This window comes from Anguilla rostrata, chromosome 2, assembly GCF_018555375.3.
Source record: "Anguilla rostrata isolate EN2019 chromosome 2, ASM1855537v3, whole genome shotgun sequence".
NCBI lineage: Eukaryota > Metazoa > Chordata > Actinopteri > Anguilliformes > Anguillidae > Anguilla > Anguilla rostrata.
The window spans coordinates 9178075-9195430 of record NC_057934.1 but is presented as its reverse complement, the minus strand read 5'-3'; the positions used below and the strand labels follow the sequence as shown (position 1 = coordinate 9195430).

At 43.4% G+C, this 17356-nt stretch overlaps 1 protein-coding gene and 1 long non-coding RNA gene across 9 annotated transcripts in view; one reads left to right on the top strand and one right to left on the bottom strand.

Moving 5' to 3' along the window:
- The window catches only part of LOC135245288 (uncharacterized), a 32895-nt gene that overhangs the window by 4110 nt on the left and 11429 nt on the right, over window positions 1-17356 (bottom strand). The gene's annotated exons all lie outside the window — the stretch shown is intronic.
- On the top strand, window positions 5136-15234 carry LOC135245249 (zinc finger and BTB domain-containing protein 18-like). Of its 7 annotated transcripts, none has more exons than XM_064318228.1 (2): window positions 5136-5585; window positions 10823-15234. In XM_064318228.1, the coding sequence occupies exon 2, from the start codon at window positions 10837-10839 to the stop codon at window positions 12316-12318; it is 1482 nt and encodes a 493-aa protein (XP_064174298.1). In that variant the 5' UTR covers window positions 5136-5585; window positions 10823-10836; the 3' UTR covers window positions 12319-15234. The 7 variants fall into 7 exon arrangements, with proteins under 7 accessions (XP_064174298.1, XP_064174272.1, XP_064174287.1 ...); XM_064318202.1 differs by having other exon boundaries at window positions 5373-5509; XM_064318217.1 differs by lacking the exon at window positions 5136-5585 and adding an exon at window positions 5684-5747.

Genomic DNA, 17356 nt, shown 5'->3' with positions numbered 1-17356 from the left:
CTCCAAATAAAGAGACAGGACAGGCGTGCCTCCCTCTATGCCCCCCATTAAAAAAAGTTTAAAAAAAATAAACAGTAATGTAAGACTGTGCTTATTACCAGTCAGATCAGAGAAGCAGCCGATTGGGAAGAATGCGGGAGAACATTGCCGAGACTATGTTCAAGGCCTCCTGAGCCTCTTGTGACTGTAGATTCAGTGGCTTCCAATCTTGCATAATTTCCATCAGGGTCAAAGATACACGCTCCAACCCTACAGTATGCCATTGGTTTCATGCTATTCATATATACAATACATCTGCATGTGTGGCATGTGGCGAAGATTGAGTTCATTTAGATAATGACACTGTTTTCACAGACGCCAGATGCACGTAAACCGTTCTGAGTGCCTTAGAATTACCGAGGAACTCCAGAATCCTGTCCTTCCGTATTTTAACCCCTCAGTTTTACTAACAGACGATGAACCGTAGGCACGAACAGAAGGTTTTATTAAAATATCACAGACGGGAACGATGTGTCTGGCACGACAGAAATCCTTCCACCGGGTCTATTCACACGGGGACAGACAGCCACTCAAGTGTACAAAAGCAATCCATTCTGTCGCTGAACATGGCGCCTTGAAGGACACGGTCCACAAGTTACAGCACTTAGCGTACAAGTGTATAGCTGAAGAGACACGATAACAAACTGTTTGAAATGAAGGCCTTGACCACCACCCTTTTGAATAACATATTTTTACAAAATTCCCTCTCAGTATGAACTGTCAAAACCGTGACAAGTGTCAGACCACAGTTCTCACACTGGGTGTGTAGGCCTAGGAATGCACACGGCGCATAAAGATACGTTACTCATTTTAGACTCACATTAGCAAAAACCACTGGAATATGCATATTAGCCCAAGTATAGTTTTCAGATTGTTTGACAACTTACCTAAGGGATTATGAGGACCCTGAATGCCTTGGGACCCTGATAGTTCACAAATTTCCTGTTTGCAGGAAGACCAACAGCGATAGCGAACTACTTATCAGCTGCACAGGCTACACCTCCATCTGCATAGCCATGTTGATGATGATGATAACCAGGGCCATGTAGGAACCTTTGGAAAGTGAGGAAAGGGCACACCAACCTAGAAAAACCGCTTTCTGACACCCAGTTATTGCCCAGAACACATTCTTCCAAAGTGAAGCGCAGCAAAAGAATAATTAAGGATTTGATTTTATTCATGTATAAAATATTACTATTAATAAAAGGGGGACATCAAGTACAAGGGGCACTCGGAGACCATCCACACCCCCCACCCCTCTCTGCCTTCCACACACCTGATGATTATGATTGAGCATCATATTGTATGTATTTGGCTCAAAATGTTGCAGTTCTTATAAGAAGCCAGAATAACGCTCAATCAGGTTAGTCAGTAAAAAAAAACGTATTTAATTCAGAGAAGATTTCTGGACGCGTTGTGTACGGGCTTCTTTGAGCTACACAGAAAACGTGCTCCACAGCGACCTCTACAGGACTGAACGCACACAACAGGCCGTGGTAAAGCCCCGCATTTTCCGTTGCAACGGACTTTATGAATGCCGGAGGTCGGCTACACAGCTAGCACACTTGTACTGCGGTGAGGCATCTCTGCATGTAACGCAATCTGGCCTTAACGAGCTGAAAAAACGCGCCGTTTCAGAATGTGGACACATGATGTTTTACTACCCAAGTCTCACACAGACACTTCCGAATGTGTTTTACTGTCAGCAGACCTGGGTAAAATAATCGTTTGCATCCATTAACGCAGTTGTGTAAATTTTCAGCAAATTACTGACAGTTTTAAAGAAATATATTTTATTTTCACCAAAATTTATTCCAACAAAGTTCTCCTTAAATATCACTGTACATTTTTTCATAGTAAACATATTGTTGAAAATTCTCTGCAGGAGTGTTTCATGATGTCTAAATTGTTAAAATATACTATGTATATTGATATATATTGACAAATACCCCCCCCCCCAAAAAAAAAACTATTGTAAATATATTCCATGTTGGTTGCATTTCATATTTAAAATATATACTACAATGTTCGTAAAGTATATGTCCATGCAGGCTTTTAAAAGACAACAACAAAAAAAAAAACAACAGAAGATTTTAAAACATCTTTGACGTCTGTTGGAACAGACCGAGTGTGAGGACCCAATTCATTTTAACATCAGGCTGTCTCCTCTCTGAATGTGGCCATTGTTGAACAACTGTCATTTCCAGCAACATTTAAAGAAAAAGGTACAAGAATTCTGGGGTTTTGGTTTTATTGGGGGGGGGGACATACACTTTGCTTTACAAAGATACTACTCCTTTAGGAACATCTCCATCGCTGCATATGGAACTGAAAAACTACACAGTGATATCTGAAGATTGCATGGTGAATTTTCCTCAAACAGATTTATTTTTCAGGATGAATGGGGAGCCTTTCAGCATCATAACACTGGCAGCCATTCATAAAGAAATCATTCATTTATGCAATCTGTCATAGCAGTACTACAAACCAATATTCTTAGGTCAGATATCATAGAAACATTAAAAACAAAAAGCAACAATGCTACATTTACATCTGTGTAAAATAAACCGCGATTTATTTCAGAATCTGGCATGGAAAACTAAACTGCCCCATCCTCCTTAAGTTCTAGTGTAGAATTGTCCTAAAATGACCTACTGTATAGAGTAATCATGCATTTCTCTATAATTAGAAAACAGTTCAATACTCACCAAATACACTGTCTCGGTTTTCTTTAATTTGTACATCTTTAATTTAATCATTAATCTTTCTTTAATTTGTACAAATTTGAGAATTTATGGGAAGGTGCTGCTTTGACCCCTGTCCCCCCAAAAAAACTTGTCACCTGAGTTAGGAAGAGATGTTAGAGAACAGCGTTCACTCCAGTCTTCCACCAAAGGGACCCAGCCCGGCAGCTAACACAAGTGCATGCGATTAGTGTGAAATGTTAGGGACCTTTTCGATTAAAATATATGTAAAGGAGACAAATACAAACAGAATAGTCGTTGTATGGAACGTGTGGCTGGAAGGATTATGTCCGAAGTGGTTCCAACCTTTGATTTGAATCCTTGGGCTCATGAGTCAGAGTTCTGATCCTGGCTAAAACGAAAGCACTACCAGGCAGAAGAGGAGTAATGTCCTTATTGCCATTAAAATTTTTTTTATTTTTTAAACTGCTTAAATATGCATAATTCAGTCTAGGTGACCAGAAAAACTGTGGACATCATCGTTGTAGTTGTTAGGTAATCGAAATATCACCCAGCCAACTTTTAAATATTTTGATAAAACGTAAAAGTCATCTAAAATAAAATAAAAATCTCTGCTTACAAATTTAATTTAAAAATCATTAATTTGATCACTCATTCATTCAGACTGGAAACCTCTGAATTCCTGTAATCCTGTGTAGGCAGTTCTTTGCAAAGTTACCCCACAATTAAAAAGATGTTAGAAGGTAATTGCTTTATAACCATACTGAAAAGCACAGAATTAGAAGGAATTGCGGCAAGTGGCATTCAGATTCAGTAGCGGTCAAACCGCAATGAGTTACAGAATTTCAGACTTTCATGTCACCGTATGTTTATTTTGACCTACAGTATTTACCATGGATATTAAGTGAAACCATAGCTCTATTTCCAGGCAAGTGCTACTTCAAAAGATGTACATTGAGGTCACAGGGAAAATGACTTATACGCTTGACATATATACCAACTAACAGTTGACTGGGTTAGGAAAATGGACACCTGCAATCTATAGACAGATCCAGAAGTCTGACATGTCTTTAATATTGTGCATTTAATGTGTGCTGTTTGAAGATCCATTCCATTCTTTCCTGTTAAATTTCATCTTACCCTGAATAAATCAGGAATAGAAGATGAGTGATAACTTCTGATGTTTAAGGTGGAATCAAATGATAATGGTAATTTAATTACTAACATTAAAACATTCTATCCTGTTTTATTTTCATACACTAAAGAAAGCAATAAAAAGACATATGACCAATAAATCTTGACATACGGGATGATGTTGTTTTATGATTACCATATTAATATTTAACATCTGTGTTTATGGTCAGTGAGAGAGGTGGAAACAAATTCATCAATTCATCAAAAAATTAAAATAAAATAATGAAACGTCATACTTTCTTGATAATGTTTTTATTATTTTAATTATGTATTTTTCTTTATGAAAGTTTGGAATACTGCAAAATTATAGCGACATTTGTTCTAAATTAGTCTTCTGTATTGTCCTTAGATGCTGTTTTTGGTTCACTGTGTCAATATACAACAATGAAATACTAATATACTGAGCAATCTAAGGGGAATTGGCTCTATATATGACAGTGTGGTATGTATTTGATCATTAATAATCGATTTAAAATTATTCTTAAATATAATAATGGATTAATAATTATATATCATATTATATATATCGTCTACCAGGATTGCATCTCAGAATGCTTTACAGTAACGGGTTTCTCACCCATCAATCATAAATTCAACATGAAATAAATAAATTAAAATTCAGTATCACAATCTTCGTAGAAAATTGTCGTTTTCAATCTTCTTGCATTGGATTCCCCCATGTCCACATCTGAAAATGATTTGCGCATGGCACATTGTACGTTTAAAGAACCATTGCACTCTCGATGTTGTCGTGCAACAACTAAACCCAGTAAATTTGCATCTTATCAGCAAACAGATAACACAAATGCTAATTGAAAGTACTAATGGAAAGTACAGTCAATTAATTCGTAGGACTAGATATAGTTTTAAAAAATTAAACCATCCTACAAGCTTAAAGCGCATTCAGAAAACCAATACTTTAAAATCATTGTGAAATGGCTAACTTCTAAAACCATAATCAAAATATCGACATCTCATCGTTTACTTATCCAGATTGTTTCAAAATGAAAGGCATTGTCATGCCTCATTCCTCCCGGTCTCTTCGCTGTATTCTGCGCTTCCGGTGCGTTCCTTAATAATTCTGCAAGAAAAGTTCGTCAATGCACCTGTTCTTCTTCTCCCTTTAAAACGCAAGACTACACTTCCCATAAAACACTGCGCTGTCTCGCTCGTTCCGTGCTCTGCGCCCAGTGTCTGCGCCAGTCTGTTCGAGGAACAAGCTCACTTGTCTTTTTTCTGCCTTCTCACTGTTGCCTGGTGTCAACCTACGCGGAGAACTGACATCCCTCCGCCTCCTTCCCCCAGCGGCCGTTTTCAATTTGCTTCGGCTTTTCTTATCGTCGACTCTATTGGCTTCTGTGGTGCCAGTCAGACGCTATCCTTTCGCTCACTGGAGTTCAGCAGCAACAGCTCGGGAACATCTGGCTACTGCAGCTCGCCTACTCGCCTGTTCGCACCGTCTTCCTGCAACCGCAGGTTGTTACGGAGTGCTGTTGAAAGTCAATCTACTTCTTTTTTCCCCTCCTGAGAGGATTTTGACGGCGCTGATCGGAAGAAACGGGACCTTGTGTGTAAGTAGACGAGACTACATTTTATACGGACGTGCTTTCCACAGGAGAGCAGTGACGGAGTGGGTTGCAGGGAGAGGTAGGTTATAAGACGGAGAAAAAAGTAGTGCTGTACAAGCGAGTTTCCCTTAGGCTATATAAAATAGTTGCAATGAGTAGTTGGTGTTTTACGGTCATGTGAATGTGTCAAGGCGAAGCAGCAAGGCCCTTAAAGAGCCCACAATATTCTTACTGCTGCTTGGTTGGTTACTTTTTTATGTTTTCTCCAGGGGAGAAGATTGTAGTCGTATTATTTTTCAAGTCTTTTCTCTTTATTTGTCTCTGTCGGTGTGTGTGTATGTTAGTATTATATGCTATAGTATAGTTCTAATGTAGAACAAGGTGGGAGGTGAAACTGGGACTGAATTGCAGGAGAGAAATGGCAATGTGCAATGATGTGATGTTTAGGGAAGTAGCCTACATTTGTTTGTTTGTTTGTTTGTTTGTTTGTTTAAACACAACGCGTTATTTAGAAAAAAAGTACTTTGGTTCTCGTGACTGTTCAAAGCGTTGCCCACTACAGTCATTTCTAGTATTTAAAAGTAATTATCTAAACCGCTCGCGACATTGAATGTTCCAGCGATAGAGTTTATGGACATACTTTTCATTTTTAGCAAGTTTGTTTTTGTATCAGTGAGTAGCCTATTCTGTAGCAAACCTTTCAAATTAGACAGCAACTCATTGTGTTCCGAAAGTTATCGTACCTACACAAGATACAAGTTCGCTTGTTGCCGTTTAATCCGAGGCAAGTTTATGCACTCTGGCTGATATACAGTCGAGGAAGTTCAATTGATATTTGTTTGTTAATGTTCCCCTCCATTGAAAGATGCTGACTAGTTTTCATATTTTTGTAGATTGTTAGCGCGCCGTAGCTTAGACCGTTATTTTACCATGTAATTTGTGTTTTTGAAGCATCTCATCTCTAAAGGGTAGAGCGGAAGTAGACCAGAAATGAAAGCGATGTCGAGTATAAAAACATGTCAACTCGCATGTATGGTCAGGTCATATTTACATGTTTAACAGTAAGCTATCCCTCGAAAAACTGCGTCGGAACGTCCGCGCACCCTGCCATTTCGGTTAATGAATTGAACTGTACAAGAGCTGGCGGTTTGGACAGCACGTTCGCTTTTAATTTCCTGGGAACCGCGTCTTGGTTAAACTCGCTGTTTGGTTGTTCCTGTAGTTTAATGCCGTCTATATTTGGTCTTATGACAATAAAATGAGTTGAAAAGGGAAAGGGTCATATTCGAGAGTAAAGCGCTTGAGTTGCGCGTGGGTAATCGGGGTCGTAATAAGCTTTAGTTGTTCCATCAAGGAATTTTTTGCTTTTGTGTAGAATCCTTCTCATGAGCTCAATATGATTGTTCCAATTGTTCTTCATTATATTCCCCCCATCCCCGTCCCCCCCACTACAAGTTGTGCAAAGGGGTTAGTGAAATGAATGACGGCTCTGGCGAGGGCACTGAACCAGAAAGAAGTCGAAAACAATATCAGCTGCGTGGATCTGTCAGTTGCAAATGCGCGGCGCCTGCTATTGTTTACGGCTCCTAGGAGGGACACCCAGTGAGAAATAATACATAGAAACAAAAATCTCCTCCTACAAAAAAAAAAAAAAAGTAGTTTAGAAAGGTGCTGTATCGTTTTCTTCCTCATGGATCTATTTTCCAAAGTTGTTTTTACTTGGGAATTAAATGTAAGGAGAAGGGATTGGGGGGGGGGGACTTGGCCAGCTTTAGACAAGCACCTCGCTGGCTGTAACACCCCCCCCCCCCTCCACCCCCCTTTTTTTCTAAAAAGGAGAGAAAGAAACAAAGTTGTGTGGAAGAGAGGGGCTGGTGGCAGAGAGGAGAAGAGCAGCATATGGCGGTAAAAGGAGCACAGCTGGAGGTAGCATTTCCATCTGAACATGATGTCAGAGCAGCTGACAGGCTGCCACCCCCCACCCCCACTCTCACACACACACCCCCCACTCCCCCCCCCCCCGAAGTCTTTTATTCTAACACACAGACCAGGAGTCTGTGTGTGTGCGTGTGTGTGTGCGTGCGCATGGATGTGTATGAGGGGTTTCAGTCCCTCCAACGTCTTCTCCACATTTGCGTCTGTGTCTGCCAGTCAGATCGTCTCTCTCTCTCTCTCCCTAATTCGGGCAAAGGGACAGCAGCTGTCTTTGGTGCTGCTAAAGGAGGACTTTTATCGTGTGCGGCAGGTACTGTGTGCCGGCGTCTCATACGCAGAGACTCATCTCCTCTCCGCACACATGCTTACGGTCTGTAAGTAACATTTCCAAATGGGACGTTAGAGCTTTTTTTTAAAAAAAAAAATTTACTTGTTTTGTTTTATTTAGGTTCTTTTTTTTTTGTTTGTTAGTTAGTTTGTTTAGTTTTTGGCTTCCAGTTCAGGAAGGCAGATGAAATTTGTCAACAGGACGAACGTTATCCGCAGTAGTCCTTTCGTTTGGGATCTTTGCAGGCAGTTTGGCAGCTGTGACTTACTGTAAATTTCAGTACATTTATACACAGGTATTTCGGGGAAAAATGTGGCAAAATATTAATGAGAAGTTACATTTTGAATCTTTCCCGAAGTGTATTCGTCTGTTTTGAAGCTTTGTGAATGATGTCTTTTTAGATTTATCCTGGTTGGTTGTATGTATGCGGTATTGTATACTGGTGGAACATTTGTTTATATTAGAAAATTAACAAAAAAATAAGTGTAACTTTTGACACTTGTCCTGTGGCAGTTGAAGAAGAGGCACAGTGCTATTTTCTGCCAGTATACTTCCACTCCAAGAGTACATGCAGGGACTGGGGTTTTATGGCTTTTCCAAGGGTTCAAAAAAAAAAAAAAACCCGTTCCAATTTTGAAACCCTTTAAAAAAAAAAAAAAAAATTCCAATGAATTTTATTTGAAGTCAGTTTTGAAAGTACTGTTCCGTTTTCCTTTTTCCTTGAATACTTTTTTCTCTTCCTCCCCCCCCCCCGGCTGTGACTAATTTAGCACTCGCAGGTTTGAGCTGCCTGAATTGGCCAGACAGCTGTAATCGCAGTCCTCCCAGTCTTAATCTCTTTATCTGAGCTGCAGCTGCCATACGGCCCCAGTCAGCTGGATCAGATGTTTGTAAGCCGCCTCCTTCGCCCCGCTCCGTCCTCCCTGCCTCCTAATTTGATCGGCGCTACCTTGTGAGCTGTGTGTGTGCGCGCGCTCCACTCTCCTCTTTATTTTTAGGCCATCTTAAGGATTAGGATCGGTGTGGACTACAAGGCACTTAAAGTGATTGTATTGTAAATCTGTTGCGCGTCTTCTTTGGGGAGACATGTGTAGTTCCTTGAAAGATGGGGTTGGGGGGGCGGGCGGGTGGGCGGTAAGTGGGCGTGGGGGGCATGGGGGGGTTGGTTGGGGGCGGGGGGGGCGTGCTGAGGAGGTGATCAGTTGTACGCCTTTAAGCCGTTTCGCACTGAAGGAAATCCGAAGTTCTGGAAAGAGGGTCTCCCTCAGCGCGCCGATCAGACTAGTGTGAGAAAAAGCGTTTTTTTTTTTGTTTGTTTGTTTTTCTTTCTTTTTTTTTGGAACGGAGAGAAAGATGGCGAGGCTGCCGTCTCTGTGGGGAACAGGTGTGCTCTCTTCTTTCAGATTCCGGGACAGTCTCTGCCGATGTGGTGAAATTGTCGATTTTGTTCTTTTTTTTTTTTTAGAAATAGTATTGACTATGAGAGCATAGCGGGAGTGTTGGCTGGCAGTTTTTCGTTTTTTTTAAACCCCCACGTTCCAATTTTCAGTTCCTGTATTCTTTACTTACCTGCATGTGTATGTGTGTGATTTTTTCCGTATTGATGAAGAACTCCGGATCTTTCTGAAGACGGAGTGTCTCTGGGGGCCCGCAGCTTTACCGCTGTCAGCTGTCTTGCGTGTGAAAAGCTCTTGATGTGCGTCTGCCTCCGTTTGAGACAGTTAGGGTCTGGGGAAAAAAAAAAGCAGTTTTAGTGAAAAATGGGTGAAAATAAACTCTGTTGCCTGCCTGCAGCAGGGCCTGTGGGGGGTGTGTACGTACCGGGCGGGGGGGGCGGGGGGGAGGGTGGAGGGGTGAGGGGTTGGGGGCGCAGCGGAAAAGCCTGTTACCTAAGCGAGTCGCGGCGTGGCTAAAGCGGGTTATTTTAAAAACACACGCGGCCGCAGCGCTGTGTGGGAAAAGCAGGGCGGCGTGGCGCTAGCGCGCGGCGTTAGCGGTCTGCGTTTGAGGAAGCTCTCCGTCCGCCTCCCACTGCAGCCTCCCCCAGGGATGAAGCGTCTCAGCGATGCTTCTACTGGAGCATCCCCCCCCCCATTCATTTTGTCATTTAAAAAAGAAAAAAGTTTAGTGCTTAGTTAGTAAGGGAAAATATGCCGGTATTATTTTTAAAAATGATTATCCATCTGAAATGCAGGCCCTAAAATAGAGGTAGATTATGTGTTTTTAGATGAGTGTTGTGATGTATTCTTTTTATGCTAAAAGTGCTCTCTCATTGAATCATGCCAAACAAAGCAAAAATGGAAATGAAGCTAATTTTTTAGGAAAACAAAAATGATGATTATTTTGTAAATGGGGGGCTGTGGGTGAAGTAAGTTGGTGGACTGCGCGATGTCGCCTGTTCATTCAGATTAATCCTTGAGAACTGGAGCCGTTCGTTTCAAGCCTTTTGGAAATGCGTGTTAGTTTTGGCTGGCGCTCAGATTGAGCGAGTGACCCGGCTCGTGTGAGGGAACCGGCACAGTGAGGGAATGCGCTGAAGAGGGAGCAATCGGGCGTCTACGGCCCGACGCACACCTGCCCGCCCGACCCACACACCTGCCCAACACGCTTCTGCACTCTCTCCATTTACCCACAATCCCTTAGCTTCCACACTTTCCGTCTCACACACTGTCTGTTGTTTTGTGTGTTAAATGCGTGTTGTATGCATGTTGAAGACGGGTTTGTGTGTTGGATACGTACTGAATGCGTGGTTGTGTGTTGTATGCGTGTTGAATGCCTGTTATGTGTGTGTTCTAGGCATGTAAATTTTTTGGATTGTATTCCATACTGTTACAAGACCAGTTGCCCACAATGGGCAAAAAAATAGCCAGCTGCACTGTAGGGACCTGCCAGGAGACTAGAGATGCAAATGAGTTTATGGCTGACGCTGCTGCAGGGCATCATTATGATCTTTATGTCCCTATGAAGTAAAGTAAATACGTGGCGTAATTGAGCTGTGTGTGAGTGAAGCTGTGAGCGCGGACGCTAACGCGCCGCGCCTGTGTGTGTTGCAGGTTATGTAGACAGCATGGAGTTTCCGGACCACAGCAGACATTTGCTCCAGTGTCTGAGGGAGCAGAGGCACCAGGGCTTCCTGTGCGACTCCACGGTGCTGGTGGGCGACGCCCAGTTCCGCGCGCACCGCGCCGTGCTGGCCTCCTGCAGCATGTACTTCCACCTCTTCTACAAGGACCAGCTGGACAAGCGGGACGTGGTGCAGCTCAACAGCGACATCGTCACGGCGCCCGCCTTCGCCCTCCTGCTGGAGTTCATGTACGAGGGGCGGCTGCAGTTCGAGGCGCTGCCCGTGGAGGACGTGCTGGCGGCCGCCAGCTACCTGCACATGTACGACATCGTCAAGGTGTGCAAGAAGCGGCTGAAGAGGGAGGCGGGGGTGGGCGGGGCCAAGCGGGAGGACGACTCCTCCGGGCCCGGGAGCCCCTCCGAGGCCAGCGCGGGGCACCCCGTCTCCGGGGACCTGCTGCCTAGCGACGAAGACGAGGAGGCGAACGGAAGGCGGGAGTCCCCGGTAGGGAACGGGGCGTGGGAGGCGGAGCTGGGGGCGGGGCTGGGGGCGGGGAAAGCGGAGATCGGCAGGAGCCCCTGCAGCTCGGCCGGCTCCGTCTCCCGGAGGGCGTCGGCCGACGCGGACTGCGTCCTGGACCTGTCCGTCAAGTCCGGATCGGTGGGCGGGGCCGGGGAGGCCACGCCCACCAACCCGTACCTCTGTGGGGGGTCGACGCCCGGCCTGGCGCAGGTGAAGGTGGAGAGGGACACGGGGTCGGACGACGAGGGCCTGGGGGGGCGGGACTACGACGCGGACCACGACCACGCCCGCAACCACGGCCACGCCCGCAACCACGCCCACCTGGGCCTGTGCGGCGAGCTGGAGCGCGAGGACAAGGCCAGCGAGGACGAGGAGATGCTGAGCCCGGAGAGCGACCGCGCCCAGGCCGACCCGCCCGGGCTGGACGGCGCCCTGCTGCCCTATGTCTCCAACATGCTCGCCGGCGCCCCCCACGGGCAGATCTTCATGTGCCCGCTCTGCAGCAAGGTCTTCCCCAGCCCGCACGTCCTGCAGATCCACCTCAGCTCGCACTTCCGCGAGCAGGAGGGCGCCCGCGCCAAGCCGGCGCCCGACGTCAACGTGCCCACCTGCTCCATCTGCGGCAAGACCTTCTCCTGCATGTACACGCTGAAGCGGCACGAGCGCACGCACTCGGGCGAGAAGCCCTACACCTGCGCCACCTGCGGCAAGAGCTTCCAGTACTCGCACAACCTGAGCCGGCACGCCGTGGTGCACACCCGCGAGAAGCCGCACGCCTGCAAGTGGTGCGAGCGCCGCTTCACGCAGTCCGGCGACCTCTACCGCCACATCCGCAAGTTCCACTGCGAGCTGGTCAACTCGCTGTCCGTCTCGGTCAAGAGCGAGGCGGCGGCGGCCGCGCTGGGCCTGCCGCCCGTCAGGGACTGGACCCTGGAGGACAGCTCGCAGGACCTCTGGAAATGACGCGGTGTGAAAATAAAAAAACGGGGCGCAAAAGCAGACTCTTTTTAAATTATGAAAAGACGTTTGAGTTGGGCAGAGAGGTAAGGGAGGTGGGGACAGGGTGGTGGTGTTGGTGGGAAGGGGCGGGAGGGTTTTTTTTTTGTTTTGTTTTTTTCTAGAATCGGTCGCGGTTCTTATACGTCCGTCTCAACCTTGCTGAAACTGCACTTTAGTCTGATAAATATTACTACTGATTTTTTTTTGTGGGGGTGGGTGGAGGGGAGGGGGGACTTAATTGAAAATGTATCTGTATATTTCCTTTTGGGGTGAGTGGGGAGGGAAATGGTTCAGTTTTTCTCTGGAAACAAATGCAGAGGTAATTTGTGGTTTAGCGTTTTAATTATTTCAGATATCTGGGTCTTTCATGTTTGACTCGTATGGTCAGAAGATTTCACCTCAAGGCTTCTCGTCTCTTTGAAGGAGAAAATTCACTTGTTTCATTTGCAAAGTCTTTCACATCTCAGAAGAAATGCAGTTAAGACACTGAAGAGATATTATTGTAGTACACTAAACGGGTACAGTGAATACATGAACATACGTGCAGTGTGTGTGAGTGGGTTTTTGTGAGTGAGTGTGTGTGCGTGTGTGTAGCGCACTACCGTGGCTGAACAGGATCGGATCTTCTGCTGTGTTTAATGTGGATGTGTTTAACGTGGATGTGGGTTAAGTGGATGTGTTTTAGTGGATGTGGGTTATGTGGTTTTGTGTGAAGACTGGGAAGTGCATAAGGATCAGACACTGAAAGATTCTATTCCATTACTGCACACTAGATACTTTCTAACAATCAGATAAAAAACTATTTACATCCCATGTCACATCCAGAATCCCTTTTCAGGATCATTTTATCTCTAATTTTGCCAATAATAATAATAATAATAATAATAGTAATAATGTAATGGTTAACGATAGTACAGTATATTATTATTATTATTATTATTATTATTATTAATAATAATAATAATAATAATAATAATAATAATAAAAATAATTACATATCCCCAGTGACAATAAATGAGCTTTCCTGCTGTGATATCCCCAGGGCTAAAAATACAGAACACAAAGAGGACTTCCGGTTGCAATACATCAACCTGCACAATATCTGAAGTAGAATATTAATTTTAACCGAAATTGTTCAAAGCCTTTACACTTTACACTGACTGTACAAATGCTGTTCAGTCTGTTATATGTTATAAATGTATATTATTACATTTGCAGAACATGTATGAATTGAGTTTAAGATTTTTTTTTTTTGTATTTATTGCCATGAAACACATTTTAATTAACTCAGTGTAATGTTATATATATATATATTTCTCTTAGACTTGTCACTAAGAGCTACCTGGAAATGTTCTGTGGGACTGTGAAGATTTTTTCAAATAATTTTCGGTTTGGTGTCAGCGGGTCAGGTGTGACTGTGGGCAAACGGTCCCTCACACCGCTGCCTGTGGTCGGGCTCGAAAACCGAAGCCCGTCTCAACACGATGGGACGTTTCCTCTGCAACGTAAAGGCAAATCACTCCATTCTGGCGATTACTGTTCGTGCGTTTTTATTTGTACCGATTTGGCACTTCCACGCGGCTCTCTCTGAGGGGGAGATGATCTGTTTGCCGAGCGCCCTGAAGAAGCTCTTTTCATTTCACGTGCATCGGTCTTTCACTGCTGCTGGTGACAAAAAAAAAAAACAGATTTCCTCGACAGAAAAATCTATGACTTGTGTTCAATCTCAATTAATATATACTGTGTCAATGCATAAAAATGAATTCAGTAAAATCGATTCGCACACGTAGACATGAATTTCAGGTTTTTTATTTATTGTTTTTGTTTATAAATTTCAAACGAAGTGAACAGCGTGTAGTAAGTGTAGTAATGGCGTGCGTAATATCAAGACAGACGAGGACTTGCCACCTCTCGCAGGCTGATGTGCTTCGGCGCAGCGGAATTCTGGGTGCTGGTACGCTTTCTCTCTAAAAGTCTGTGATGTGGTTGGTGTTGACCTGCATCGCTAAGGAGACTGTACACCTCGGCTGAACCGACTCCAGGCAGAGTCTTTCTGGCCTCGGGGGAGGGGGGGGAGAGGGGGGGTCCCTGATATCACACCGTACCCCGCACAGCGTATGTCGTGGCAGCGCCGGGTCTGAGCGCTGCGTTCGAGGGTGCCGTTTTGCACAGTAACGGTTTCGCCTTCTTTTGCACTCACGTGAGAAGCTGGAGGAGAATATCACTGAAAAAAAACTTTTTTTTTTTTTCTTTTTTTGATTTTCAGTTATATTTTTTCTGTTATCTTAACATGTTTGACCGCCTTAAAACTACTGTAAACCGTGTTAGTTTTTTTTTTCTTTTTCTTCAGAATGCTGTTTTTTGGAAAAACTAAAAATTGTGAACTTAATTGCTGGAATATTTCTTTTCATTTATTGTTATTATTATTATTATTATTATTACGTAGGGGGAAAAGCTGTGAAAATATGACCTGTCAAGCATCTCCAGGTATTTTGGTTACTTGAAAACTATGAATTTCAGTGTAAAAATAAATTTATTATATATAGCCTATATATATAATTGTAGATGTAGGGGAAGTAATGGGGGAATAAGAATGATTTAATAATCTGTTTAAAAAAAAAGGACAATCACTGTCTGAAGAAAAAGCTATTTTTTTAAGGATTTTGCGTTCAATTGTTAATCTCAACGAGGCAATTTTCGGAGTTGTTATTTGGTTGTTTGGATTCAGAATCTCATTTAGCTTTGACAATCATAGTGTTTTTATTTTCTCAAGGGGAGTAATTTATAAGGCTGTTTTAGTTTTGTACTTTTCTGGTGTGCTCTCAGTGAAATTTTTAAATTGTGTGCTTACTGTAATAAATTATGAGAACTTGAAAATTACATTCCTTTGTCAAATGTTTTTGTTGCAGAACTGTCAGTCTTTTTTGGTTGCAGGGGAAATGTAGTTTGAAACTGCAGATTTTTGTATTATTCACAAGATATTTCTGAAAGCATGTGCAGTAATTCATTATACGTGCAATACCATAAAATATTTAATTTTGCTTTTAAAAACACCCAGTTTTTAAAAGAAAAAAAAAGACAAAAGTTGAGGCATTAAAGCTGATTATCTGATGTAAATATATACAAAAATTTTAAAAAACTGAATATAAAAATAATTAGCAATATATTGACAGGTCAGAAGCATGTCTAAAGCTGACAGTTGAAGTGACACTGAAAAGGTGATGTGCTGATAAGGAGGAGGGGCTGAGGACACTCTAAGACCCTCCCCTCAGTTAGTGGTTTCCACGGTTTCAGGAATCCATGGAATGAAATCTACATCCCCTTTGGTCTTCGGGCTGATTTTGGAAACGGTCAGGTCTCTGGACTGGCTTTTCTTGCCCATTTAGCCACAGACACCGCAACTGTACGCGTTTTTTTTTTAAAAAACAGCGTCCGCTCGCAGTAGTGTCTTTGCGTTTGTCGACCAGACGAAGGCGAGAGTGACAGGGAATTAATGGAGAATGAGTTTCACATCGTTTCTCTCTCCGTTTTTGTCAGACTTTCACCCCACGCACTGCTGGGAGAGCCCCGTTTGCTTCTGATCAGGGGGTGAATGAGGGCCTTCTACCCCTCCACTGTGCTCTGTCCTGGTTACTGCTCCTATCTGCTTCAAATGTGTGTCCAAAAACCAAAAGCCTAGTTTATTTAACCTCTTTTTAGTGCATGCAGTTGGTCTGGATTAAAAACTCCTAAGAGGGGCCATGTGACTTTCCACAGACCACTCTTCTTCCAAATCTCTGAGATCCAGATAATTACTACAATAGTAGGATATTCTGTGAGCTTCTAGGGCTGGTGACTTTCAGACCCAACATTTCTTATATTCCAGTCACATAAAATTATCTTAAAAAAAAAAAAACAACAACAACGTAGCAATACATTTGTAGTTAATTATACTTGCTTACACTGCCACAGACTGCACAGGGCTGGCCAAACCCTGGACTCTGAACACTGAAACTGGGTTTAATTTATTCTACATTCAACACTGTGCTTTCAAATCCACTCGTTCCTTAAAGCACCATACCCTTAGTCGCCCCCGTGCACCTGCTATGGTATTCAGCATTATGTTGTAAGTTAGCGTACGAATTCCTACTATCAGTGACTTGGTATCACCTCTGTATGTATCTGTACTGAGTATGAGAATCTCAGACTCAAATCCTGCAGGGCAGCTGCATCTGCAGGTTTCTGATGTGTTCCTGCACTTCAACTGCTGAAAGAAAATGACAAAAAAACCAGCAGAGACTGCAGCCCTCCAGGACTGGAGTTTGAGACCCCTGGCTTAGTACATGCTGAATGCAAACGTACCCCTTTTAACAAAATCAGTGGTGATGGGAGCAGGCTTGTCTGAAGGGTTGAGTGTGACAATGTGTTATTTAGATTTAGGAAACTGTGTGTTTTAATGCAGACCTTATCAGTCAGGTAAACAAAATCACCGGGTTTAGGGTTAGGACAACTTATTTCCTCCCATGCATCAGGAACTATGCCACGAGGAAAAGAGATTTAGAAGTGCGGACCTATGCTATTGTGAGCTGTTATTTAAAAAAAAAAAATAATTAAAACTGGAACTATGCTATCATGAACAGTTATAAAAATAGGAAACTATGCTATCATGAACAGTGACAGGAATAGTTATAAAAGGCTAAATCGCCATTGCTAGGCGGGTGATGTAATCATCATAACAGTGCCTGATGAACAGAAGAGATGATATAATCTCACCATAGTCCATGCGGTAGGTTCTAAAAGAGAAAGTACTGAAATGTCAAGGGTATGCAGACATCTTGTTTTTATGTTAAATCCCCACCTTCTTCTCTGGTTTTCAGTCTCCTGGCTGGAATGCTGGCATGTCTGTTTTCAACAAGTCAAAGGACAAATCGACACATTTCCAGCAGCAAGGCCACTTATGTCAGTTCTGGCGCCATTCAAACTCGCGCTTTTTGTTTCCACAGGAACGCGCATTCCACACACG

What these genes read in the sequence shown, in the direction of transcription:
- LOC135245249 (XM_064318173.1), top strand. Translation starts at nt 7,592, where the DNA reads ATGGATGTGTATGAGGGGTTTCAGTCCCTCCAACGTCTTCTCCACATT. An exon ending in ACTTTTATCGTGTGCGGCAG is followed by an intron (nt 7,752 to 10,822) that starts GTACTGTGTGCC and finishes TGTGTGTTGCAG; the next exon opens with GTTATGTAGACAGCATGGAG.